At 41.0% G+C, this 26,075-nt stretch overlaps 3 protein-coding genes and 6 non-coding genes across 9 annotated transcripts; 8 read left to right on the top strand and 1 right to left on the bottom strand.

Moving 5' to 3' along the window:
* Positions 1-2,453: 2,453 nt before the first annotated feature.
* Positions 2,454-2,525, top strand: trnac-gca (transfer RNA cysteine (anticodon GCA)). The gene has a single exon. It is a non-coding gene; the product is annotated as a tRNA-Cys (tRNA).
* A 109-nt stretch (positions 2,526-2,634) lies between these two features.
* Positions 2,635-2,706, top strand: trnac-gca (transfer RNA cysteine (anticodon GCA)). The gene has a single exon. It is a non-coding gene; the product is annotated as a tRNA-Cys (tRNA).
* Positions 2,707-2,808: 102 nt separating this feature from the next.
* trnac-gca (transfer RNA cysteine (anticodon GCA)) lies at positions 2,809-2,880 on the top strand. The gene has a single exon. It is a non-coding gene; the product is annotated as a tRNA-Cys (tRNA).
* A 104-nt stretch (positions 2,881-2,984) lies between these two features.
* On the top strand, positions 2,985-3,056 carry trnac-gca (transfer RNA cysteine (anticodon GCA)). The gene has a single exon. It is a non-coding gene; the product is annotated as a tRNA-Cys (tRNA).
* A 104-nt stretch (positions 3,057-3,160) lies between these two features.
* trnac-gca (transfer RNA cysteine (anticodon GCA)) lies at positions 3,161-3,232 on the top strand. The gene has a single exon. It is a non-coding gene; the product is annotated as a tRNA-Cys (tRNA).
* Positions 3,233-3,445: 213 nt separating this feature from the next.
* Positions 3,446-3,517, top strand: trnac-gca (transfer RNA cysteine (anticodon GCA)). Its single transcript has one exon. It is a non-coding gene; the product is annotated as a tRNA-Cys (tRNA).
* Positions 3,518-3,761: 244 nt separating this feature from the next.
* pla2g6 (phospholipase A2, group VI (cytosolic, calcium-independent)) lies at positions 3,762-11,726 on the bottom strand. The gene is made up of 19 exons (XM_077719230.1): positions 11,632-11,726; positions 10,499-10,719; positions 9,921-10,133; positions 9,664-9,844; positions 9,136-9,323; positions 8,605-8,701; positions 8,257-8,439; positions 8,077-8,185; positions 7,235-7,351; positions 7,007-7,097; positions 6,667-6,830; positions 6,425-6,575; positions 6,122-6,258; positions 5,985-6,062; positions 5,721-5,875; positions 5,594-5,645; positions 4,684-4,799; positions 4,536-4,609; positions 3,762-4,418 (listed from the first exon to the last, which is right to left on the bottom strand). The coding sequence occupies exons 2-19, from the start codon at positions 10,711-10,713 to the stop codon at positions 4,274-4,276; spliced, it is 2,466 nt and encodes an 821-aa protein (XP_077575356.1). The 5' UTR covers positions 10,714-10,719; positions 11,632-11,726; the 3' UTR covers positions 3,762-4,273.
* Positions 11,727-12,013: 287 nt separating this feature from the next.
* cbx6a (chromobox homolog 6a) lies at positions 12,014-16,945 on the top strand. Its single transcript, XM_077719229.1, has 5 exons — positions 12,014-12,260; positions 13,005-13,048; positions 13,170-13,235; positions 13,396-13,462; positions 13,946-16,945. Exons 1-5 carry the CDS (start codon positions 12,192-12,194, stop codon positions 14,957-14,959), a joined length of 1,260 nt encoding a protein of 419 aa, XP_077575355.1. The 5' UTR covers positions 12,014-12,191; the 3' UTR covers positions 14,960-16,945.
* Positions 16,946-19,627: 2,682 nt separating this feature from the next.
* Positions 19,628-25,620, top strand: nptxrb (neuronal pentraxin receptor b). Its single transcript, XM_077719738.1, has 5 exons — positions 19,628-20,414; positions 22,105-22,459; positions 23,818-24,059; positions 24,152-24,331; positions 25,065-25,620. Exons 1-5 carry the CDS (start codon positions 19,725-19,727, stop codon positions 25,299-25,301), a joined length of 1,704 nt encoding a protein of 567 aa, XP_077575864.1. The 5' UTR covers positions 19,628-19,724; the 3' UTR covers positions 25,302-25,620.
* Positions 25,621-26,075: the final 455 nt, after the last annotated feature.

Here is a 26,075-nt window from a genome sequence, read left to right as displayed (position 1 = left end):
CTGGTTATTATTATTTGATGAACTCATTTAAATTCTCAGCAGATTCGATGTCCATTATCGTAGCTAGCGGCCATCTTGGGTAGGGCAATAACCGACTCGAAACTAGATCTCGAAAAGTACATTTATATTACACAGTACTTCCCAAATCGGTATCCTTAAACCTAAATTAATTGGAATTACTTGATGGACAAAAATGTCCATCCTTGTAAATAAATATTTCTCATCTATTGAATACAGAAGTGAGCATCAAGTTCCCAGAAGGCTCAAAAGTTTAAGAAATAAGCTTTGGAATTTGGAAATCACCCAGCCTAGAGCTCTGGAACATGGAACACACATTTAGGCGCCCTTTGTCTACTTCAATTTGTCACACAAACACACAAACCCACACCCACACTTAATCTGACTTGATGTTGTGGGAGAAACTGAAGAATGAGGAGGAAGTTTGCCCACAGTAAGGTGAAGTGGTGTGTGTAAGGGAGAATGTTGAAGCAAACATTTGCCCAATTAAAAGCCGTTGATCCTGTCACAAGTGAAGAAGCACCCCAACAGAAAGACACGCAAGAGTGTAGTGGAGGGGAAGTGGGTCAAACAAACCAATTGAGACCTTGAATGGCGTCGCGCTGTCACTTCCTGCGTCCTCACACTGTACGATGCACCTCGCTTGTGCTTTTTCGTCCGAGTGGAGCGCCTCCCTGCTGATAAAAAAGCTCAAAGTGTGACCATCACATGCAGAGGACTTACAATTAAAGCACAAAAGGAATTAGACATTGGAGAAAAATGACTAACATTTGTTTTTTCATGATAGAAATGGATTCAAGTACATATTTTTACTTTTTGAAGATTGGAATGGAGGTTTTAGGAATATTTTAGTCATTTAAAATGCCATTTATGCAATATATAATGGGTATAAAATTGATGAATATGATAAGGATGGGTTCATGTTTTGGGTCATGTAAGACAGATGATTTGGAATATAAAAAATGAACAATATAATATGAATATTGTGGTGGTGGAGGGTTTTTAAGTTGCTTAAATTACAAAAAAAGTTACTGTATTTTCACGACTATAAGGCGCAATGCATTCTAAGGCGCACTGTTAATAAATGACACATTTTAATTTTTTTCCATATAAAGCACACTGGATTATATGTTTATTTTGGAGAAAATTTAAGACTTTTAAGTGCGCCTTATAGTCATGAAAATACGCTACTTGCCCTTTAAATTGTGAAAAAAACCCAAGAGAATAAGTCAAGAAGATAGCATATTTTTTTATACATGTACATACATATACATGTTTTTCTATACATTTTATATTGAATAACTTGATTTTTTTACTGTATACATTTTATTTTCACCTTCTATCCAAAGCAGCGAATAATACAAAAAGCCAAATTAACCAATATTTTTGACAGAAAAATCATTTCATTCCACCATTTCACCCAAACTTGACTTCTTTAGAAATACGCCTTGGTCGCATGGCAACAAACTTAAAATAAATACAAGGCGCTTTAAAAAAAAAACTGTCTTGGTCGAGGTCTTCACCTCATTTTTCATACCCTTAACCTACCTTTCCACTTCCATCCAAAAAGTGAACACCTCTTCCCTTTTCCTATTTCCTTCAATTTTATCACTACATAACAATAATTTAACATTACAAATGAACGATTATCCCCTAAATCATAGTTCTAAAAGATAAAATATAGCCCCAAAAAGCACATTTTAGCCAACAGTTGTTTGGATACGTGCCGGGAACGAAAACACTGATTTGTTTGAGAGAACTGGAACTTTTGATTCAAGGTGGCCAATTGTGTATGGTTTCACTCGGGTGACTTTAATCTCCTTGGGGGGAAATAATTGGGAGTCAGTGAGGGAGTTAATCGTGCTTCCCGCTGACTAAAGTCACCACACACATACACTAAAGTCACACTAATTGCCTTTATGCAACATTGTTACCAGTCCAAATGGCTTGACGGCATCCATCTTAGTGCATCTGTCTCTTGATTACTCTCATTTTCAAGGCTTTTAGCCTCAAGTCTTTTTAATAAGGGATTCCAGAAAAGGTCGCAGGGCAATTATGAGTGAAAAATCCCCACGACACCCTTCCAAAAGGAGGTTTTGGCCTCATTGTGGCCACTTCGGGAGCGGAGGATGTACAGGGCGTCATTTGGGAGGGCTGATGTGGTGCTTTTGGCTTGGAAACAATGCAACGCTGTCTGCTACGGGCGATTGGAGGGAAGTAGTGTTTGCTCATGCACACACACATACATATACACTCACTCTCGAGCTGGTTCAATGAGGTGACATCATGGTATGACTGGGATTGCCTTACAGATGAAGGAGGAAGTGTAGTGTTTGTTCCGGATCTGGTTTGGCTAGCTTGTCAATTGGATGACTACTTCCAAGGACATGATTTGTATAGAAAACGGTTTAGACTGACAAAATGTGTCTGTCACAGGGGGTATAGCTCAGCGGTAGAGCATTTGACTGCAGATCAAGAGGTCCCCAGTTCAACTCTGGGTGCCCCCTTATCAGTATTCTGTAGTGCTCTCTTTTGTAAGAGGGTCCTAAAATTGGGCTTACCCGGATTTCCCAAATGTTTATGTCCAATACCCACAAAGATCCACAGTTAGAGCAAGGGGGTATAGCTCAGCAGTAGAGCATTTGACTGCAGATCAAGAGGTCCCCAGTTCAACTCTGGGTGCCCCCTTGCCTGTTCACTGTACAGTGATACATTTTGCAGGAGGGACCTAAAATTGGGCTTTCCCAAATGTTTATGTCCAATACCCACAAAGATCCACTGTAGTGACAAGGGGGTATAGCTCAGTGGTAGAGCATTTGACTGCAGATCAAGAGGTCCCCAGTTCAACTCTGGGTGCCCCCTTCCCAGTTTTCTGTGGAGTTGTCTTTTGCAGGAGGGTCCTTAAATTGGGAATACTTGTTTTTCCCATTTACTTCAATTTACTACAAGACATACAGTACTGGCAAGGGGGTATAGCTCAGTGGTAGAGCATTTGACTGCAGATCAAGAGGTCCCCAGTTCAACTCTGGGTGCCCCCTTCCCGGTTTTCTGTGGAGTTGTCTTTTGCATGAGGGTCCTTAAATTGGGAATACTTGTTTTTCCCATTTACTTCAATTTACCACAAGAGGTACAGTACTGGCAAGGGGGTATAGCTCAGTGGTAGAGCATTTGACTGCAGATCAAGAGGTCCCCAGTTCAACTCTGGGTGCCCCCTTCCCTGTATTTTGCAGTGCTATCTTTTGCAGGAGGATGCTAAAATTGGTCTGTCTCCTAGATATTTATGGCCAATACCCACAAAGATAACTCTGGTTGCCCCCTTCCCATTCCTCTACAATGTTGTCTTTTGCATGAGGGTCCTAAAATTGGCCCTACCTGGATTTCCCAAATGTTCATGTCCAATACCCACAAAGATCCACAGTTAGAACAAGGGGGTATAGCTCAGTGGTAGAGCATTTGACTGCAGATCAAGAGGTCCCCAGTTCAAATCTGGGTGCCCCCTAACCAGCATTGAATTGCCATAATTGCTTTTACCACCCAATTCCTACGTTCTGTCCTTCAACATTAAAAACATTATAGCGTAGCATATGTATACAGATATACAGCACCTGTTGGATTGTCACCTTTTTTCACATCTGGCAAGCTTCACATTCTCACCACGAAACATTACGGAATGAGTTTGAGCACTGACGCCACCTGCAGGATGCAAGAACAACAAACTCCAACTGTGACGTAATGCCCGGAGAGAACTAATTAGCTGAAAAATATTTTTATTTGCAACACAATGTTAAATACTAATAAATACAAAATTTAATAATACAAGTCCAGTTGTTATCTGTTTTACCTTTCAAGTACTTCCAAGCAACTTTTAGTTTCAAGTAACTCAATGCACATAAAACTAATGACATCCAATAGTAGAATTGACTAAAATGCTTTTAACTGTCAGATTGGATGTCAGAAGTGTGTAAAATGACGATGATATCAATGTTGGAATGCATCCAAAGTGCAACAAAGCGTATAGAAACAATCATGTAAACAAGTAACCACAAACAAAAAGATAAACAAAGTGTAAACACATGTATAGATTAAATGTGGAAAAACACAACTATCAAGTATGGAGTGGGTTACCTGGTCAGATGTTTATGATGAAGGTTGACATGGAACATCTCCACTTCAATCACAGATTTGCATATGCTCCGTTAAATACAAATATAAATACTCACAGATTTTCTATCTATCTATCTACCCTTTTTTCTTACTAAATCCCATCTAGCGCTTGGGCCAGGGATTGGAGCACCTCTCGTTTGTCATACAAGTACATCTGCGTTTCCCATAGCATTTCCACCAGAATGGAGTCGCTTACTTCGTCCAACATCACCTCTTGGGAAAGTTGGGGGCTTAGTCTGAAGAAGAGGTGAGGCAAAAAAAACGTGACTTAAATGCTAGTTACATGAAACAAACATAGCGTAAAAGCTACAAGTAACAGGACATTGCGAGTTGAAAACTGTGATCAAGCAAACCTCTGGTAGATGGTGTCCATCATTTCGCACCAGGTCCGTGCTCGGTCCACAGCGCAGCCATCGGAGTCAGTGCACTGCCCGCAAACCAAACATCATAAACAACGTTAACTTTATTTCCTCTCGGAGAGTGAGTTAAACAGGCACTCACGCAGTCCACCAGCATTTTTCCCAGCTCCTTGGCTCCGACAAAGCTCTTAGCCAGCTCCAGAGGATTGGTGGGTCGGAAAAAATCCACGGAGGTCACTGCCACTTGGGGAGGTTTACCTGAGGAATTACATAATGTGGGGAAAAATGACTATACAGGCCCAAAGTTAGCGTGACCAGACATTTGGTCGCCAGTCTTTTGGTTCTAAGTACTGTTTAATATCCAAGTACTGTTTAATTTCCAAGTGCTGTTTAATATCCAAGTACTGTTTAATATCTAAGTACTGTTTAATATCCAAGTACTGTTTAATATCCAAGTACTGTTTGATATCTAAGTACTGTTTGATATCCAAGTACTGTTTAATATCCAAGTACTGTTTAATATCCAAGTACTGTTTGATATCTAAGTACTGTTTGATATCTAAGTACTGTTTAATATCTAAGTAGTGTTTAATATCTAAGTAGTGTTTAATATCTAAGTACTGTTTAATATCTAAGTACTGTTTAATATCTAAGTACTGTTTAATATCTAAGTACTGTTTAATATCTAAGTACTGTTTAATATCTAAGTACTGTTTAATATCTAAGTACTGTTTAATATCTAAGTACTGTTTAATATCTAAGTACTGTTTAATATCTAAGTAGTGTTTAATATCTAAGTAGTGTTTAATATTTAAGTAGTGTTTAATATCTAAGTAGTGTTTAATTTCTAAGTACTGTTTAATATCTAAGTACTGTTTAATATCTAAGTACTATTTAATATCTAAGTACTGTTTAATATCTAAGCACGGTTTAATATCTAAGTACTGTTTAATATCTAAGTACTGCTTAAGGGTTTGAGTTTGATTTATCTAATAAGGGACATCACATATGCTAATTGGTATTGAGTTCCAAGTATATGTGAAAGGCCTTACCTGTTCCAAGAGAGACGACCAGACCCAGCTTCTTCATCTCCACTCCATGACCCTATCATCAAGACAACACGATTGGCCGCCATACTTTTCCCCTATTAAACTCTCCAATACAAGAATCTTGCATTACCTCGGCTTTCAGAACTTTGTAGTACTGATGGATCTCTGACATTGCATCGAGCGTAGGGTTGTTAGCCAACAATCCTCCGTCAAGGAAGCGTCCCATTGGCCGAAAATATGTAGGGGCGGCGCCACTGGAGCGGGCAGCTCGCCATACAAGTTGCTCTTATGAAAAGGCAAAGTAAAACAATAGTTTAGCCTTTAAACGCAACTTTAGTGTGCGAACCCGAACATAACCACTGTACTGGTGTGTCTCAGTCATGCGGACACACACCTTCATCTGTCACCTTTCTACGCTTACTGGGTGGCTCCACTGTGTATCCTACTAGTAACAAATCCTCATTCTCCCATCCTGTAACAACGACATGTCTGGCACGGAGCGACAACTCTGAACCGTGGGGCGCTTCCTACCTTGTGGGATGGTGAGAGGCTGGAATGTGGCTGTGGTGGCGTATGGGGACTCTCTGCTGGTGGAGGGAGGGTCGTAGTTCCTGAAAATGTGGAGTTCTCCTGGGTGGCGGTCTGCGAGGACACTGGTCACCATCACCCTATGTGGGAAAGATTTTATATGATTAATTTTGTCAACTATGCCAAGGTTTTCTAAGGAAAAAATGATGGGAATTTTAAATTGGAGGAAATACTGGGGGGATTATATGCGAGAAATTGTACATTTTAGTTTAAATATTCTGCAATGGGGGAGAAGTAAAATATTACCTGGGATATTGGACATCTGCCATTTTGGTATTCTCCCCAAATTCTTTCTTCAAGAAGTCTTCAAGTGGAGCTGACTCATAAGGTCTGGAGCCTTTGAACACTTGCTCTTTCATTCGAAAGTACAAGCATCGGAGGTACTCCATTGACTTCCCTGCAAATTGAAGCCTCATCAATATCATGTTCATGCTGGGATGAGGTTGTAAAGTATAAAATAAATTGGGGGGAAAAAAACATGAACAAACCATGGACAATAGCGAGTGCCAGGATGCCACCTGTGCTGGTACCAGCAACCCAGTCAAAAAGCTCTCTGATAGGCCGGCCGGCCTCTTTTTCCAGAGCGATTAGCATCTGGATTAGAACCAGCCCCCTGATTCCACCACCGTCCAGACACAGCAAAGTGTCCATCCTGTAGATCAGCGAATTAACCTTGTCAATAGTGGCAAGTGAGTTAACATTTTAGGCCAAAAATTAATGGACCCGCCAACCAAATTGAGTGTGACACCCCTGCTAATGTCAACCAGGGGTCCGAAAACTATTTTTAACAAGATAATGTTCCTAATTTCATAGTACACATAGACATACCTTCTTTTGTCTCTCTTGGAAGAGTCCACCTGTGTCGTCCCTCCGCCCATTGACGCAATCGCCGCCCCCAAGTGCACAATGTCTTCAAACCCTTAAAAATCAGAAGATTAAATTATTTGTTGTTGTTTTTTTAATGGCAAAACTGCTCAAAAGTGCGGGAAAATATTCAATGCAGAAGAAATGGTTAAGGGAAGAGGTGGTAGAGGTGGGGCAGGGTGAAGGCGTTACCTATGGCGGGTGTTCCGGCCTTGTTGGTGAAGGGTGGGGGGCTGCTGGGTGAGGGAGGTAGGCAGCGTTTCACACCCACACTACACAGCATATCCAGCAGTATTTTTCTATTGGGACCTTGTTTTTTTTAACACCATGCAAGGCAATCATAGTTAGACATGCCTATACAAAAATGGTTAGAAAATGTTAATATGTAATATAATAATAATGCCATCACAAGGATATCTGACAAGTTCGAGCATGCTTTTGTAAAGGACAAAAAATGTGACTACCGTATTATCACGACTATAAGGCGCACCCTCAATGAATGACATTTTTTCCATATATAAGGTGCACTGTATTATAAGGCGCACTGTCTATTTTGGAGAAAATTTAAGACTTTTAAGTGCGCCTTATTGTGGTGAAAATACGGTAATTGCTATTGACTTCCAGGTATGAAGCACTGACTACACAGTCACCTCTAGAGCCAGCCATTGTTGATGTTTTGGATTTTATTGTATAAAATCTTGCAGTGGGGGAGGAGCTATATGATGGAAGATTTTGTAAACTAAGATGGCATCTGCATATTTAACAGTATTGTTTCAGTTCAGGCGTTTGTGTTTTTTTTATATCCGACAGTGGTGGTTTTTCCTTTTTGGTTTTCTGTTTTTTTTTCCATATATAAGGCGCACTAGATTAAAAGGCGCACTGTCTATTTTGGAGAAAATGTAAGACTTTTAAGTGTGCCTTATAGTCGTGAAAATACGGTATTTGGTTAAAATAAAGGGTTGTTAGAGGGTAATATTCAAAGTACTACTACCTATGTAAAAGATGGATTTTATTTTTCAACTCAGTTGCGATACCTTTACTAGTCCGGGCAGCAATGAGTCCTGGCGTCTCCCCCAAGTCGTTGTGGATCTCCACATCAGCCCCGAACACAATGAGAGCTTTGATTAGCTCCATGTGATCCAACTGCACCGAGATAAACGTTCATTTGCGTCATTTGAGTCCGGATTTGGGGGACATGGACGTCTGTTACGTACCTTCATGGCAAAGTGCAACGCCGTGTTTCCATCCTGTCCTTTCAGGTTGGCGTTGGCGCCATGCGTGAGTAAGACCATGGCGGCCTTGAAGCGATCCTTCTTGGTGCAAATGTGGAGGGCGCTTTCACCTGTTTTACTCAGGTAGTTGATGGCGCTGCCTCGCTCAAGCATCATGCGACACATCTACAATGTAAACATTCACAAAGTTAGTTTTGGGGAATAATAACTAGGTTTCCACAGTGATTTATAAGCCTGGCGGGCCACCTGGCTTTTTTTGACAGGCAGAAATTGTGCCAAGAGATGAATACTTTAAGTTTTGTTTATTTAGCCTTGTACTATGTTCCTCACCTCGGCTGTTTTAGCCCAATGGAGAGGCGTGCCGCCATATAAAGAATCCTCTGCGTGGAGCTGTTCAGGGTCTGCTTTCAGGATTTCTTCTGTACAGCTGACAAATAACATGATTATGTGTTTGTCATCAAATATAGGAGAAAGTTAGAGAATGAAAAAGTTTTCAAGCAGGTCAAGGCTTCTATGGTATTAAAGTAAAATGGATCAGTTTTAGAGCTTCATTGTGGGCAATACAAGAGTTTTTTTTTCAGTTTTATTCATTTCAATCCATCATTCTGGACACTTGATTAGTGTATAACTGTATTTGATTATCGGGTGTGATGACAGGAAAATGAGGGTACTTAGCGAGAATGATTTTATTTTTTGCTGTAGTTCTGAATTTGAAAAATTAGAAAAATAATGCAATGTCTGATGTGTATTTATTCCTGTATGAAGTAGGTTGGAAAAATAGTGGGTGCAAATCTATTTTATTTTTTAATGTTTTGCTCAACCCTACTATTGACTTTGCATCATTTAGGATAAATGGGTCACCTTATTTCATTGTACTTCACAGCAGAGTGAATCGCATATCCCACTCCGCCGGGGATGTTGCACTTGGCTCCGCCCCCTAAGAGCGCCCTGACAGCCTCCACGCGTCCCAGACGGCAGGAGACGTGGAGTGGCGTCTCCCCGACGTTGTTCAGCTCATTCACCCCCGAGCACAAGCGGGAGCACAGGATCTGCGTAACGACACAAAAATGGTGTTTATTTTAGCTTTTTATACATATATATATTTAGATTTTACAAAATTACTTTTGAACTAAAAAAACAGAAAAAAATGACTAAAAAATGACAATTATTGATTTAAAAGGGGGAAAATCAGGAAATCTAATATACATCTATTCTCTTTATTTTAATTTGATCCTAAAACAGAAAGTCGACACTCATGCTTGACTTTCCCGGGCCACAAAAAATAATGCGGCGGGCCAGATTTGGCCCCCGGGCCGCCACTTTGACACATGTGCCCTAACATAAAGCAAAATTACAATTAGATTAATTTTTGGGTCACGTCGGACTCACCTGAATAACGGCAGGTGAGTCGTGCTTGGCGGCAATGTGCATGGGTGTCTCCCCCTGGTGGTCTCGGACATCCGTGCGAGCCTGGCTTTCCTCCAGCAGCTCTTGGACGCAGGCTACGTCGCTTCGCTCGCACGCCAGATGCAGGGGCGTCTGACCGAGCGCATCCTGATTGTTGATCTGACTGCAAATGTAAAAACGTGTGATATGAAACCTGTTTTGCTGTCCGTAGACCCTCTCGATAAAGTTGCGAAGTCCACCTTTGTACTTGGTTGTGCTTCAGACACTCCCTGTGCCCCGTATCCACGGCGATGTGAGAGGCGCTCCAATCCGGGTGGTTGCGGATGCAGTCAACGATTAGCTGGGCGGTCTCGGCCTTCATCAAGGGGAAAGTATCGTAGAAAGGTGGGAGCTTAAGAGCAAACTGTGGGAACAGGTTCATGGCGTCTTTTTCTGATGCTACCTGGAAAAGCCTGATGGCAAAATTGATGCACATTTAAAAACTCCTAATCAACCTTTCTGGGTAAATTTATTATTGACACATCATAAACTCTTTTTTTTAATATCGATCCAGGATGGTGACAATTAAAAAAAAACAGTCAATGAAAAGTTACTTGGAAATAGCATTGGAATTTTCGAATTAAATAACATTAATTACAATTTTAATATAGCTAGGGTGGCTATATGTCCTAATTTATACACCACAGTTCTCCATTTAAATACCTCCACATTTTTTTAGAGACATAAATGGCGGATATGAGAGAAAAAAATGGAAATCTCACATGCTAAATCATGTTAAATATGTGATTGTGAATGATAAATCCTTTGCTCCACTTACCTCAAGGCTGCTGTAGATGTGTCGGGGTACATTAGAATACAATCCCATGACTGCGATTGGGTATTGGTATAGAGAACTAGGCGTCCTTCCTGTGTCAGCTTGATCTTCCCTCCCCCACCGTAGTCAGACAATTGGACATCCCTCACCCGGTAAGGGTTGGTGAACAGGGTGGATACGGAGGACACAGTGTCCAAAAGACGGCCTAGGAACTGCATCGTAACCTGGGAGGAAGCAGAATTTGGCTTGTAAGTGTACATTGTAACTATGATGTTTTAAAATCTATCTGTAAACAATGGTTGGGGGGTGCTCAGGTCAAAGGTCAGGCCCACAGCATAAACCAGTATCTTCCCGTGACATTTCACTGACATTCTTGGCCAAAGTTCAAATCATGTGTAATAAATTATGGCCACTGTTATTTAGCAGTAGTCCTATACAAATTACTGGGTTACATTTATTGTTTTTCTTTGGTATTGGGTAATTACATATCAGTTAAAACCACAAAAATAATGACAATATGCTTCTTGAAATACATAAAATGCTAGCTTCCATTTTGTCATTAAGTATCCAAAATCCTGATTATCTTGAACACATCTTAACATGAGTTTAATTTGCTGGAATTACACTGTAATCTCACTGTATTTTCGTGTATAAAGGGCTGCTAAATTGCATGACCGAGTTTAGAAAAAAACTGCTGAACACAAGAGTGAATAATTTATTAATACAACCTTCGGAAAGACTATTTCAGCGTTATAACAAAAGCATCTTTTCTGTCGGCAACTTCAAAGAATTGTTATTTGTGAAGTGAGGACGCCGCTAGCTTGGCTGTTATTTGTCTCCGTTTACGTTTTGCAAAATATGATGAAAAAGTCAAACATGGAAAGTGATACTCAATTAATGACGCGGACTTATTTTTATTTACGCTCGATATTCTTGTTTATCGAATTTGGAATTTTCACCTGAACACAACATCATATTTGAAAGGCTTGATAGTGACTGTCAATGTCATTTAACAACGTTTAAAACCCGTCGGACATCATTTAAACTTGAAAACATAACCTAAAGAGATTTATACACCGACAAGCGAAAATAATAACATTGTGTATCGCCAAAAGAGTTGGTTTAAATTCACTTACAACTAGCTCTCTGCTGTTCGATGTCTGATTTATGACAGCTGCGCCGAAGAGTCAACACGCTGCAACCAAGCATGATGATTGACATCCAGAAAACCAATTACCGCTCAGTTTAGAAAAAGTAGGCGGGACTAAAGAACTGTAAATTGGATTACATTCGCAGTGTGGAACAAATAACATACAAATTGACTCTATAATAATGAATATAATATTAACAGAATTACAATACCTTCTAAATGATATTAAAGATAATCGAGTTAAATGGATTAGGAGATTTCATTGACAAACTCATCGAACAGCACTGACACAAAATGGCCGTCTGTTGCTAAAGGCCGTGACAATTGACTGTTGTATCTGTTTACATTCGATAACAATGGCGGAGAGTATCTTCATCGTTGCCATGACGACCAAGGGGGCTGGCCTCAACCACGTGACACACACAGCGGGCAGGACCCAGTTGCATCGCGTTCGTTTCGCGGACAGTTCGGCCGCGGTCGAACCGAGCAGAACCGAACATCCTTGTCGTCTGGTAACACGACCCGGACGAGAAGCGCATAGATAGGATGGAGCTCTCGGCCATGGGCGACCGCGTCTTCGCTGCGGAAGCCATAATGAAGCGCCGCGTCCGAAAGGTGAGCGTTTACCTTCACCAAATTTCTCCCGCGTCTTTTGACAGATGTTTTCCGAAGGAAAGTCATCCATCTTCGGCTTTCTCACTGGCTTCGGAGGCCTGCCTCTCACTAAGCTAGATGCTAATGCAGGCCACGAAGCATAGACAAACGGCAATAGTGTTGTTTTGGGGTCCTTTTAGCCGACAGTAAAAGTAACACAATAGAACCTCCGCGGGAAAGAGTTAGGCCGACGGGAGGAGTGTTCAACGGGGCCTGATTTATGCGACAGCTAACGGTAGCTAAAGCTACACGGGGCCAGCGTGCGTTGCGTTCACGGCACATATATCTGTTGTTAATGTGGCTTTTCACCTTTTCCACGTGAGTTATACTTTGGCTTAACTATGAGGTATTTTAGGTGTCCCGTTAACTTATCAAGTTAAGTTTAGTAGCATCAGTCAAAAGCCTGTACACAATACGAGTGGTGCCCTAAGGTCAAGTGTCAGGTCCATGTCGTAAACCAATAGCCCCCCACTATAAAGCCCCCCCTCCGTGACCTCTGAATGGCCTCTCCTCAAAGTTTTTACTGAGCTTGTCACCACGTGTTGACTAAAAATTTGGTTGCCACATTTTCTTTGTGTATGTGGAACGGTTTGCAAGTTTTTTTTCGTCTGAGGTAACTCAATTTAATAGTGTATGTACAGTGTTATATTTTATGTGATTTTTTTAAATGTACCTGAACGCATCCTTTTTGCATTTTTCTTGTAGGGGAGACTTGAATATCTGGTAAAATGGAAGGGATGGGCAATGAAGTAAGTACTGAGGAAAATTGTCACGATGCCTTTTTATAAATGTCTTAATATAGATTTTTTGGGGGGGTGAGTGTTATTGTAAGATGTGTCCTCTTTTTATCTGTTCTTTGTGCTCATTCAGGGACAGCACATGGGAGCCGGAGGAGAATATTTTGGATGACAGGCTGATACTTGGTTTTGAACAAAAGTGAGTATTTTTTCGGCAACTACGTGTTGTGTTGTGATTGTCTGCCATTACGAGTGGAAACTTGGCAAGACGATTCTTTTGAAGAGGAACAGACACTGAGGAAATGTTATACATATTTGTGGTTTTCTTACGGAATGCTTTTGATTTCATTTTTTTGCAGAGAACGAGAGCGAGAACGCAGCGGACAAAAGAAACGAGGGCCAAAACCGAAAAACCTAGTGATTAAGGTAAGGTAAAATAATAAAGATGCATGGCATAACTTAATAATACATTTTAAGTCCTAACAAAGATAATTGTGTTAAATAATACACTAATAAAAACTAAAATATGTCAATTATTGAATTGCAAAGAAACACAATTTTATTATTCTGGTGTTTTGCTTCTCTGGTTGATTAAAGAAAAAAAACATTAACATTTTGAGGAAATGACCACCAGACATTTTAGCCAATCATATGCGAGTATCCAAATTTAAATCCCCTTATTCGTTAAATCATTATTACCCATTATTACATACACCTGTGCTTGAATATATCTGTTTGTGAGTCTCATTGAAAATGGCTGGACTCTTTTTATGTTCAAATATCATTTTATTTATTATCAGATGAAAACCAACTAGCTAAAAAAAATCCTTCCCCTTTAAATACTGTTGTTTTGGATTATTACCTTCAAACATTAGGGTAATTATCCTTAAAACTGTTATTTTTTTCTAGCCTCAAAAGGGTGAAACAAGCACCCAATGCCCCAAATCTCGGCCCCGCCCTCCCACGGCCTCCGCCAATCGCGCGGCGCCCCCTTCCTCATCCTCACCCCACCCGTTAGCCACCACGTCACCCAAACTCAACTCCCTAGCCGCCACCCACAAACTGAAAAAAGACATTCACCGCTGCCACCGCATGTCCCGCCGCCCACTCCCCCGCTCGGACCCCACGGCGTCCTCCTTCTCCGGGTCGGGCGGGATGCCGTCCCGCCCCCACGCCTCGCCGTTCTCCGAAACCGTTCGCATCCTCAACCGCCGCGTAAAGCCCCGTGAGGTCAAACGTGGCCGCATCATCCTCAACTTGAAGGTGATTGACAAGGCAAATCGCGGCGGTTCCACAGGGGGCGGGGCCAGGAGCCTCCCGGGGGGCCGCCACAACATCCCATCCCGTAACCGGATCATCGGGAAGAAGGGCGAAGCCCCCTATAGACCATTCCAGCCCCCGCTGAAGATGCTAGGCTTCCCCATGTACGGGAAACCCTTTGGCTTACAGTGTGGCGGCCCTTTGACCTTTCACCCTCAAGCGGGGTCTTGCAACAGCAGGAACACCCGTCCCGCCCCCTCCCCTCTACGGGCTTCTTCACCGCCATCCGAATCTTCCGCCCCGCCCCCTAGCGATTCACCCCAGTCCAACCAAATTCCCGCGGAATCTCCGAATATCCCCCGATGTGCCCCTTCCGATCCCACAGAGGGCGCCGGTGTCGCCCCCGCGGCCCAAGGAGGCGGCCCCCCGGAACAAGCCAGGGTCCCCGTGGAGGGGGACCCCGATTGGCACCCGCAATTGGGACCAAGCTGCCAAGATGTGGTGGTTACCGACGTCACCACCAACTTAGTCACGGTTACCATCAAGGAATTCCCATCCCCAGCTTCAGGCCCCGCCTCTCCAGAAGTCTCCGCCGAAGGCAGCGCGTCCCCGACGCCTAGCTCCGCCCCCGATATCCCAAAGACCGCCTCGCCCAAGCCGTAAATGAAATGTAGGTCCGAGAGTGACATATCGAGATAAAGTAAGAGTCAAGCCACGCCTCTTTTGGGGGCGGTTCAAGACTGAACTATGCCGTTAATACAGAAGGAATATTGATTGAAAGGTAATTTGACATGCCCTCTAAATTCCTTTGAAAGTTTGTTTGATTTAGTTCATCTTTGCTTTCACTTGAAATATACCAAAAACTTTGATCCACATCCTAAGACCCAGAATCTTGCGACGCATCACATTTTATTTTCTTTTTGATATTTAGGCTAATCATAACCTAATGAGCGTAAAAACAAAATATTTTTACATGATGTCGTTTCTGAAAAAAAAAATGATGTCCACATAAATGTTTGCCAGGTCTAAAATGTTACATTGTAGTCCAAAACTTAACATTGTAGTCCTCTGACAACCGAAAAATGTGAAGGCCTTTAGTCAAGGTTTTTTTTAAAAAAAAAAAAATGTATTAACAAAATAATGTTTCAAGGCTCCCAAACTTGCCTCAGCCTAAAACAACTCCATTTTGTATACCATCACCAAAAAAAACTCAAATTCTATTCACAACCCCGCCCATTCATTAAAAATCCCCATTCCCAAATGTATATATTGAATTAGATGGCAGCTACACCGCCCAACTTTCTCCTTGGCATTCCTACAAATACCTATTTTTCAATTCCCCCAACAATCAAATGCACGTCTAACCACTTTTGGCCGCGAAGGATGAATACAATGCACTCCACTGCGTCTCTAAACTTTTTAGTTGCCATTTTCTTTCACTTGGAACGCATTTACAGCACACACATAAAGTACAAGCGAGTATTTCACGTTCATGTACACACGTAGTAAACCGCATCGGTAAGTCGTAGTCCATTACAGCCGTCCTAAGACGATATTTGTGGCGCTTTTAATGGAAGGTTGGAATGTTGTATATCATGTTACACAGTATTAGAAAGCTCACCCCAATATGTTGCCTTATAGCTGCTTTTGTTTTTGACCTCACCTCAACTTGGGAAAAAACATAGTTTTGCAATTTTAGCATGAATTTTAAGACGTAAGCTTGTAAAAACTATTAAAAAGGATTTTTTGTTGTTGTGATGGAGGCTGGATGGTTCTCGTCGTTAGTACATGTGTTCCCAAATATTAGAAAGTAGAAAGTATGGTAGATAATTAGAGCCAGTGAAGGGAAAAATAATAATTTTAATTTTTAAGTGACAATTTTGACTTTTTATAGTGTGCTGACTGCACTATAAAGTCAGAAATGTTGAGTTTTTACTTAAATGTTAGGAGGATGACCTTATTTTTCTAATTCTGGCTTGAAATTGCATTTCTGAGAATAAAAAAATCAGAGTTATGCACTTAAAAATAGAATTGAGACTAAATAAAGTTATTAAAGTGGACATTTTTAGGTAAAATCCAAATTCTGCCTTTTTATTTTTCCTTCACTGGCTAATTTTCTGCCAAAAACCTGCGTTCTGAAGTTTTTTGGGACGGGTTCTTCCGAGGATTATATATTTGCGCTTTAAGTTGTGGGTAGGAATTAAGTAGAAAAGTACTTAGGTGTTTTCATCCTTTTTAATAATAATATTTTTTTAAGGACTAGCACAATTTTTAGAGGCCTGTCATTCAGCCAATTGTGATTTTTAGTTGTGCTTTCTGAAAAAAATAAGCTTGATTTTTATGCTTTCTTTAGCACTATTTTTAAAGAAATGATCCATATTAATTGCGTTTTGATCTGTTTTTTTTGTACTGTGTTATAGTTTTAAAATATGCATAATTCTGTTCAATGTGATGCAATTCAATGTAGGTTTGAACCAGAAGGCAGTTATTTTTGTTGGTATATGAATTATGTACACGGGTGACATTGTAATGTATCTTTCTGAAGCATGTTTTTAATTGTAAAAATGATATTACTGTATATTCACATGTCATGTTACCTGTTATCTTGTTGCTTTTTGTGTGCTTTAAATTAAAAAGCTACAAAAAGTATTTTTTGGTTTGATGTCATTGTGTATTTTAGTTATTTTTTAGCAATTCTGGTTTTGACGTCATAACCAGAATTGATAATCATGCCTTGGTTTTGCTAGGCTAGCTAGAACAAGTTAGCAAAAATAGCAAAAAGGTCAAAAAGCATAGAAAAATATTCTGGTTGTGATGTCATAACCAGAATTTCTGATTTTTTTAATGTTGGTCAAAAAAATTAGTTTAATTTTCACATGTAAAATGCCTTTTTTTTTTTTTTTAGATGTTAGCATTTTCTTGGCCTTCAGTAGTTGTTGTGAAATGTTCCACAGGGTGGCGCTGTTGCACAAGAGAAGCATGACAACTTTTTGCATCCTAACCAAGGCTGATTCAATGTCAATGTATTCTCTTGACACTTCTAAAAATAAGATGAAATTTCACTCGAGGCATTTTGTCTCCTCTATTGAGAGGTTAGACTAAATTAAAGTCGTGCTTTTGGTACTTTCACTGACCTACTCATGAGACTAGTGATGATGGCCCACTTCTCTTTAAATGCGTGCGCCATCCATGTGGGCCATCTCTGGAGATTAACCTGCAATCTAGGATGCGGGTCGCACCATTTATTCACCCTGGTGCTACCATTTAATCTTGTAGAGTAGTATTAAACCACATTTCAAGCTGTTAAGACTGTTAAATGAGAAGCTAAACACAAGTAGTATGTCTTGAATCCGGTACAATTTGTACTAGCTGTGGCTCGCTATCAAAACATTCTTATGTGTATTTTTTTTAATTTGTTACATATAATTCATATAAATTCCAATCCATTACATCCCAATTTTTAGAACTTTTGACGCGATACCTCGTTTCCAGATTGTCAAGATAAAGAAGATAGCAATTACTATTTTTCAAGTAGCTATAGCTCGTTTGGCTAGCTATAGCTAGTTCGGCTAGCAATAGCCAGTTCGGCTAGCTATTGCCAGTTCGGCTAGCTATTGCCTGTTCGGCTAGCTATAGCTAGTTTGGTTAGCCATAGCAAGTTCATATAGCTATAGCTAGCTAGCTATACATTCTTAAATGTAATTTGTAAAAATTTGAACCCATGACATCCCATTTTCTTAGCACTTTTGATGCAATATCTCGTTTCCAAATTGTCAAAATAAAGAAAATAGCAAGTATGCTAGTTTTTGGGTAGCTATGCCTAGCTAGCAAAGCATTCTTGCATGTAATTCATACCAATTCCAACCCATTAGTCCAGTTTTCCCTGGTTTCCACGTAGTAAAAATAAATTAGTTATGTCCATTTCATAAATATTGGTAAATGGTGTCTGCTTTTTTTCAGTACTATAGTGTGGTACGCTTTTAAAGTGTGTTTTAGAACACAAATATGTTTGTATAGTCACATTTGCATTAGTCTTGAGACCCCTCAAGCAGCCTAATTAGATTTAATCATTGGCCCGTTAAGAATCTATAAGTACAAAACCCCCCGACACCCCTGAAAAGTCAATAAAAGCCTGCATGCATTCCTTTTATCAAAAACTTTGAGCGCGCCGACAGTTAGCCTTGGGTTGTTAGCGCGTTGCTGCAAGCGTTCTTTGTCCAGCTTTTGCTTCTATAGTTCGACTAAATGCAGTTTTTTTCCCTATGTGACATTCAACAAAACAAAGACATTGATTTATTCTCTTTCATTGTGCTTGTCAACGGTGTATGTGGCCCATGAATGTTTAATAGGACTTGTTGCCAGCTTTTTCCCAATGTCACGGAGACGGGGAGACTAAAAAAAATAACGTGATGTCGTGTGGAGTCGGGCATGAAACAGGACGCACTCTCGGGTCCTTTTTTATCACGAATAATTTAATGAGATCAATTTTCAGGAGTCTTTACAAGAAGTACAGTGATGGAATATTAGTTTTTTTTGTGATAAAACGTAGTCTTATTTATAGCATCGATAAAAAAAATGAAACATAACATTATTTAGCTGCGTAGTAGCAATTCAGTAACAATATTGATGTACTGAAAACTCACTACAAGAAGTATAGTGGTGGGATTTTAGTTTTTTTGGTGATAAAAGGTAGTATTATTTATTGCTTAGATTAAAAATAAGAGCCATAAGATTACTTAGATGTGTTTTTTATCCTCAGCAAAGAATCTGTAACAATATTGATGTACTCAGTATTCATCAATTGAATTAAATGTTGATTTTTCCCCCCAGTAATCAGTTAAAAAAGTACTTTCAATTATTATAAAGCAGCATTTAAAAATGGCTAGTACATCTACTCATGCTAAACTCATTTCAACATATTTCAAAAGCTGCATTATCAGGTATTTATGAACGTCAATAGCACTGAAAAAAATTCATTGTTTTATTCCTACATTATTTATCAATAAGACTTCATTATTACAACAGACAACCCTCTCAATAAAAATAGATTTACGCCTACTAGTGATAAACTCATTTAAATTCACCACAAAAACATAAGCGAAAAAAAAAGTCCAATTATTTGAGGTCTGTCATCCTTACTAAAATTCATAAATAAAAAAATATGAACATTTATTATTTTGTTATTTATTTGCCACACACACACACACACAAACACACGCTCATCCAGGGATCCATCATCTCCTCATTTATTCACACAACCCAACTGACGCATGAGCACACGGCTTGGCCCCGCCCCCTCCCGCCCCGTCTCCATGACGACGCCAAGAGGAGAGGAGCTTAGCAACGGCGCCGAGGAGTCATTCAGACCGCCCGACGAGCAGGCGAGAGACATTTCCGCCGCGTAGCTCATTCATTTCTTTTGAACACGATGAAGTTCATGGTGGTCCTGGTAGGCGCCGGCGCGTTAGCCTTCCTCGGCGCCGTCATCTGCATCTTCGCTAGCGTTTACCCCCGTAAAGGCGCCACTTCGGCTTCCGCCACCCCGGACGACAACGCCACCCTGACGTCCGAGTCGCTCCTACGGCTCGGCGCCCTCCACGGCGCCGATTCCTCGGGCGTGGATAACGACTTCGGACTCCCCTCGCCCGACGAACTCGATCTCGGCGAGGAAATCGGGCGAGCCTCGAGTAAGACTTTGGGCTATAGCCGACTTATATGCACGCCGATCCCGCCGGGGGACTGCGAGGGGAAGGATGGCGGGCGTCGGGCGATGGCTGACGACCCCCTAGCCGACGAGGAGTGGACTTTTCTCCGTACTACCGCCGAGGAGCTTCGGCAGATGGTGGCGAGGCAGAATGACCAGATTCTTATGGATCAGAGGACCATTAGGGAGCTGACGGGAAAGCTGAGTGAGTGCGAGAGTGGTTTGGAGGAGGAGGATGGACACAATGGTGGTGAGGGACCTGAACGTAGCGTGGGGGTCTGGAGCGGGAATCGGCGGATCATGGCTGGAGATGATGTCAGTTCTTCGGCGGCTTCGCAGTTGCAGACGGCCAGGGCTGTGGAGGAGTTGGCCAGGGCCATCATGGACCTGAAGGACCGCATTGAGAAATTGGAGGTATTAAATAGAATATATTTGTCTATCACAAGGGTGTCAGACTCGGGTTTATGTTAACTTGATTTTATGTGGGCTGGACCATTTTAGATATAATATTTAGATTTTTTTGTTTATAAATGGATTAAAATAACTGGATTAAAAGGCCGGAATATTCAGTTTTTTTTATAGATCTAAAACAATGTTTATTTTAGATTTTTTTTTAAATATATTTTTAGGTTTTACAAAATTATTTTTTAACTAAAAACAGAGAAAATGGATAAAAAATGGCAATTATTGATTTAAAAAGGGGAAAATCAGGAAATTTAATATACATCTATACTCTTCATTATAATTTGATCCTAAAACAGAAAGTCAGCACTCATGATTGACTTTCCCGGGCCACACAAAATGATGCGGTGGGCCAGATTTGGCCCACGGGCCGCCACACAATTAAGTGTTCAACAAAATAGCCTAGCATGAATAGTTTGGAATTGTGGGAGGAAAGCAGAGTCCCTAGAGAAAACCCACATAAGCCTAGGTCCAATATGCAAACTCCACACAGTGGGGGATCAAACCCTCGACCCTAGACCTGCAAGCCAACACACTAACCACTCCTCCACCATCATTTTCTGTTAAAAAATGCCTGTTTTGACCAATTCCCAACGGATCCAGGAGAAGTGTCAGCCCCCCCACAAACCGTGACAGCAGCAGCCCCCCCCCCCCCCCCCAATAGCCGCATGCAGGATCTTGAGACATATAAATAAAAGATGAAGCTAGCCAGGTTGAGCTGAGAAGAGGTCAGCTTCATAACATCCTTTGTGTGTGTGTGGGCTGAAAAAAAGTAAACAGTTGAAGGTGAGTGAGTCTTCTGGATGTTCATTTCCATTCCTGGCCTGGCCTGGTCGGCCCATCGGCCAATCAGGGAGTCAGACACTCAGTCCTTGCCTCAGCAACTTTGTTGATATTTATTCATCAGGAGTTCCTTCAATGTCAGCGTTAAAAGGATGGAAGCGAGCCAGAAACGCCAGTGAAACAAAAGGGAGGGCGTCAATTGGTTTCAAATTTGAATTAGACAGGAAACTTCTGTTTACTATTCAAGGCTAACGATAATCATTATCTCACAATGTGAAAGCAGAATAATTAGCGACCGTACGGGTGTCTAAAGTTGTGTTTACGTCATGACGAACTCAATACCAATTAAAGACGTACATTTTCGACAAAAAAATCAAGTTTCCCAGTAATATTCAATTTTTTAGCCCCTCATTTCATTTTCTGAAACCACTTTATCCTCATAAGGTTGATGGTAGTGCTGGAGCCTATGCTAATGTGACCAGAATTTGAACCCAAGGACCTCAGAGATGCGAGCCTAATGCACAAACCACTTTTCCACCGACCTGAAATCATAAAATAAAATTTAAGAGGCTTCAAAAGCATTTTTGGGGTATTTTTGGGTTATTTTAATTTTATTTTGGCTCAAATTTTGCTACTTTTGGGTCAATAATGTCACAGGAGAAGTTATTTTTATATGTCGCTAAGTCAGTTAGCTTAGCATTTTAGCCTAGTCTGTACAAAATGTCTTTTCAAAGGATATTTTTTGAAAAAAAAGTGTATTTCTGAATCTTATTACCAAGTTTTAAATTTGCATCTAGGCCGAAATACACCCAAAGTGTATTTCTGAACCTTATTATCAAGTTTTTTTATTTGCTTCTAGGCCGAAATAGGCCCAGCAGCCTTAAACCTCACCGAAACATCCACAACTGCAAGTACCAGCACCCCGACAGTGACATCCAAAGCTCCAACTCCACCCACAAGCAACACCAACTCCAAACCGGCGGCTCCGGCACCCCACGGAGCCCATCGACCCGGCTCCAAACCCCCGGCTAAAGGCACCCCAGGTCGCGGGAAGGCCCCCTGGAGGGTGGAGGACCTGGAAGGCGAACTGGAGAGGAAAATCAAGATGCTGGAGAAAGAACGACAAGCCATGAGGAAGGAAACTCAAGGACAATATGAGAAGATCGACCAGGGATTGGACACCGCCAACCACCGCGTCAGCGAATTGGAACACAGTAAGTTTGAAAATACACCATTTTTATAACCTCATTAAGTACTAGAAGATTTGAGCAATTTGTCAAGGCTCACTGAAGACCATGTTTAATTGTTATAACTACAAAATGGCTTCCAAGAGAATAGAAGAATAGGTTTATTATCCGCCATTTTTTTTGTTCTTTGATAAGGAGTGGAAAATACATACCTGTCAACCTCGAACCATTTGTGATCTTACCAAATTTTGTTTTCGCCCTTACATATATGTATAAATACATGGAAAATCTTACCACTTTAGAGAGTATTCTTGACTTGTAAACAGACCAGAAACAGCTGATCAAATGAAAGTAAACATAAACAAGGGAACAGGAAACGGAAATCACATGGTGAAAGTGTTACAAAACGAAATGTTTATCATGATCTTTTTTTTTTAGCCAATCAGAGGCGCCGGTACATATATCACTTGGCAGACATGCGTTTCCGGGAAGAAACAATGGCGGATGGTGAAAAATGGCTAGAAAGTGCCTTAATTTATTTTTTTTTCTCAAAATCACCGTTTAGCGTACCATTTTCATGTGTACAGCGTACCAATATAAAAATGGGCTTTCAGTTGTACCAATTACGGCGAGAACGTACCAGTTGACAGGTATGAAAATAGAACATGTTCTTGGATTTGGGGCAACTTGTCACAAAAAAATTGGAGATAATGAGGTTTTTGGTGAGGAGAAACTTTGTTTGGAAATTGGGTATCGTTCTTCGGTGGTTGATATTTAAAAATAAAAAAGTTGGCAAGGTATAAATAATACATTTCTTTTGTGTTTCTCACGCAAAAATACTTTGAGTTTTTTTTGTCATTCTCTCATCTCTCCAAGAGTTCCATCTGTAGCTGACAGACTGATCATTAGTGAAGCTAGTGTCCTCATTATGGGGTTTAAAAACTAAAACTAAAAAATAAAATAAAATAAAAAAATATTTGAAAAAATTTAAATTAAAAAATAAATTAAAAGTACAGTATTCCCTCAATTATCACAGTTATTGTAGACCAGACATAGCCGTCATAAACGAAAAATCACAAAGTATTTAAAAAATAAATATATCTTTTATTTCTTATTTTAAAAAAAAATACATATATATTTATTATGAAAAAAATAATATATTTTTTATCCTTCAGTTTTGAGTCATAGTAACAAGTGGAGGAAAGGGGAGTGGCTTCTTCTCACAAGTTTCAGCGTGGATTTTCACATTTTTATGAATTTCCCCCAAAAAATCCCTTAAAAAAATCCACCATGTAGTGAAACCGCAATACTTGAATCCGCGCTATTCGAGGGATTACTGTATATCTCTGACACATGCTTTTTATTGTATTTTTTTTCCTATAAAGCCCTAGGCGAACCGTCCTTCCCCGACGGCTTCGTACTATCCTTCCCCATGCGCACCAACTACATGTACGGCCTAGTCCGGAAGGAGATAACGGAGATGTACGCATTCACCGCCTGCATCTGGCTCAAGGCCAAGGAAGGCGGGATCGGTACGCCATTCTCGTACTCGGTACCCGGGCAGCCCAATGAATTGGTCTTACTCCAAGGCGTCCACAACCCTGTGGAGCTGCTTATTAACGATAAGGTATTTTTGCTCACTCACAACATGCGCACCATCCATTTTTTTGGGTTTAGTTCAAACTAAGTCACTTTAATAAGGAGTTTTGTCTGAATCAGGTGGCCCAGTTGCCATTGTCCTTGCCGCAGGACCAATGGCAGCATATCTGTGTTAGCTGGACGTTGAGGGATGGCGTGTGGAAGGCCTATCAGGGTGGCAAAATGAAGGGGCGAGGTGAAGGATTGGCTGCCTGGCATCCCATCAAACCTGGAGGGGTGCTCATCCTGGGCCAAGAACAGGTAATATGATGACCTAGGATAGATTTTGTAAAAGTTAGTTTTTTTTGTTATTTGTACTTGGTTTGTTACGTATAATCGCGATATACCCAGAGGACGGAAAAGTTGAGCCGTGAAATGACGAGGGAACACTGTAGTTGTCATCATGTTAATCATACCTATCAAGTTTTTTTGATGAATTAAAATTGTGTAGGTCAACTTTAGTACAGGATTTAATTTTTTTGGAGTAAGTTTTTGGTCAAATTGATTTGGTTTTAGCCATTTTGGCTCTAATCTGGATGGTCTCAGTTACTGGTAGCAGACAAAAACATAAAGGATTGCTAAAATTGTCATGCTTTAAGTGTCAGTCCCTTTTCACTATATAAATATAGCGTGTCAGCAAGCAATGTACCCAGACAGTCAAGCAGTCAGTGTCATACAGCGACATCTACAGAATCTTGAATTAAGTGCACCAACTGATTGGGCACTCTGTCAAATTTGGAGAAAATTTAATACTTTTAAGTGTACGTAATATGAGTAAATAAGTGTGTTGCGTTGCATTTGTACAAGTTTTTATCGTTTAAAAAGGAATTGCAATCATTAACAAGGGGAGCAATTGGCTGAGGTTGGCCGCTATGGAATATACATATATATTAAAATATTTTAAACACATTTTTTAGCATTATTGTAATGAGGGATTGAAGTTGATGGCAACTAAATGAGTTATTAAAAACAAATTCTGTTTTCCATACCAAAGGACACTCTTGGGGGACGCTTCGATGCCTCCCAAGCGCTGGTTGGCGAACTCTCGCAGTTCAACTTGTGGGACCGAGTCCTGAAACCGGCCGAAGTGGCCGCCCTGGCGGAGTGCACCTCCTCGGTCCTGGGCAACATCGCCCCCTGGACCGATCTAGACGTGGACGTCTATGGTGGCGCCACCAAGGAATCCTTAGACCCGTGCCACGCCGCTCAGAGATCCAACCCCAATCAGTGAAGGGTGGGCGGGACCGCCAGAGCTCAATTCAAGTTAGTCGAGACGTGCCACCAAATTACCGCGCAGCGTTTTGTACGGTGCTAACGGAACGGCGCTAATCGGACGTTTAGAGCTCGCCTGTTTTTCGTGTCGGTGTGTTCGGTGTTAGTTCTAAAGTGAGGGTGACGTTAGTCACGGGAGGAATTTAATTGGGGAATCTCAACGCAAGCATGTAGATGGATTAGCTTGGGTCAATCATCAAAAAAATAATACAAAAAAAACTGGGGTTATGGATTAAAAAGTGTCTCAAAGAGACTTTCTCAAAGAGACTTCCTCAAAGAGACTTCCTCAAAGAGTCGTTCTCAAAGAGTCATTCTCAAAGAGACTTTCTCAAAGAGACTTTCTCAAAGAGCCATTCTCAAAGAGCCGTTCTCAAAGAGTCGTTCTCAAAGAGTCGTTCTCAAAGAGTCGTTCTCAAAGAGTCGTTCTCAAAGAGCCGTTCTCAAAGAGCCGTTCTCAATGAGCCGTTCTAAAAGAGCCGTTCTAAAAGAGTCGTTCTCAAAGAGCCGTTCTCAAAGAGCCATTCTAAAGAGCCGTTCCCCTAAGAGATGTTGCGTTCGAGTGCACGTGATCCTGCGTAAATTACAGTTCCTCCGCCATCACCGTGAAATTATTGTGCGTTAACGTAGCCTCGCTAACGTCACCCTGTCGTGACCGCGGCGCTCTGGCGTAAACAAGTGATGTCAAACTGTGAGCTCCGGAACATTCGATTGGTCACGTAGGACTGTTGTGTAC

Source organism: Stigmatopora nigra, chromosome 6 (assembly GCF_051989575.1).
Source record: "Stigmatopora nigra isolate UIUO_SnigA chromosome 6, RoL_Snig_1.1, whole genome shotgun sequence".
In the NCBI taxonomy this organism is placed as follows: domain Eukaryota; kingdom Metazoa; phylum Chordata; class Actinopteri; order Syngnathiformes; family Syngnathidae; genus Stigmatopora; species Stigmatopora nigra.
This window is presented reverse-complemented; position numbering and strand designations above follow the sequence as displayed.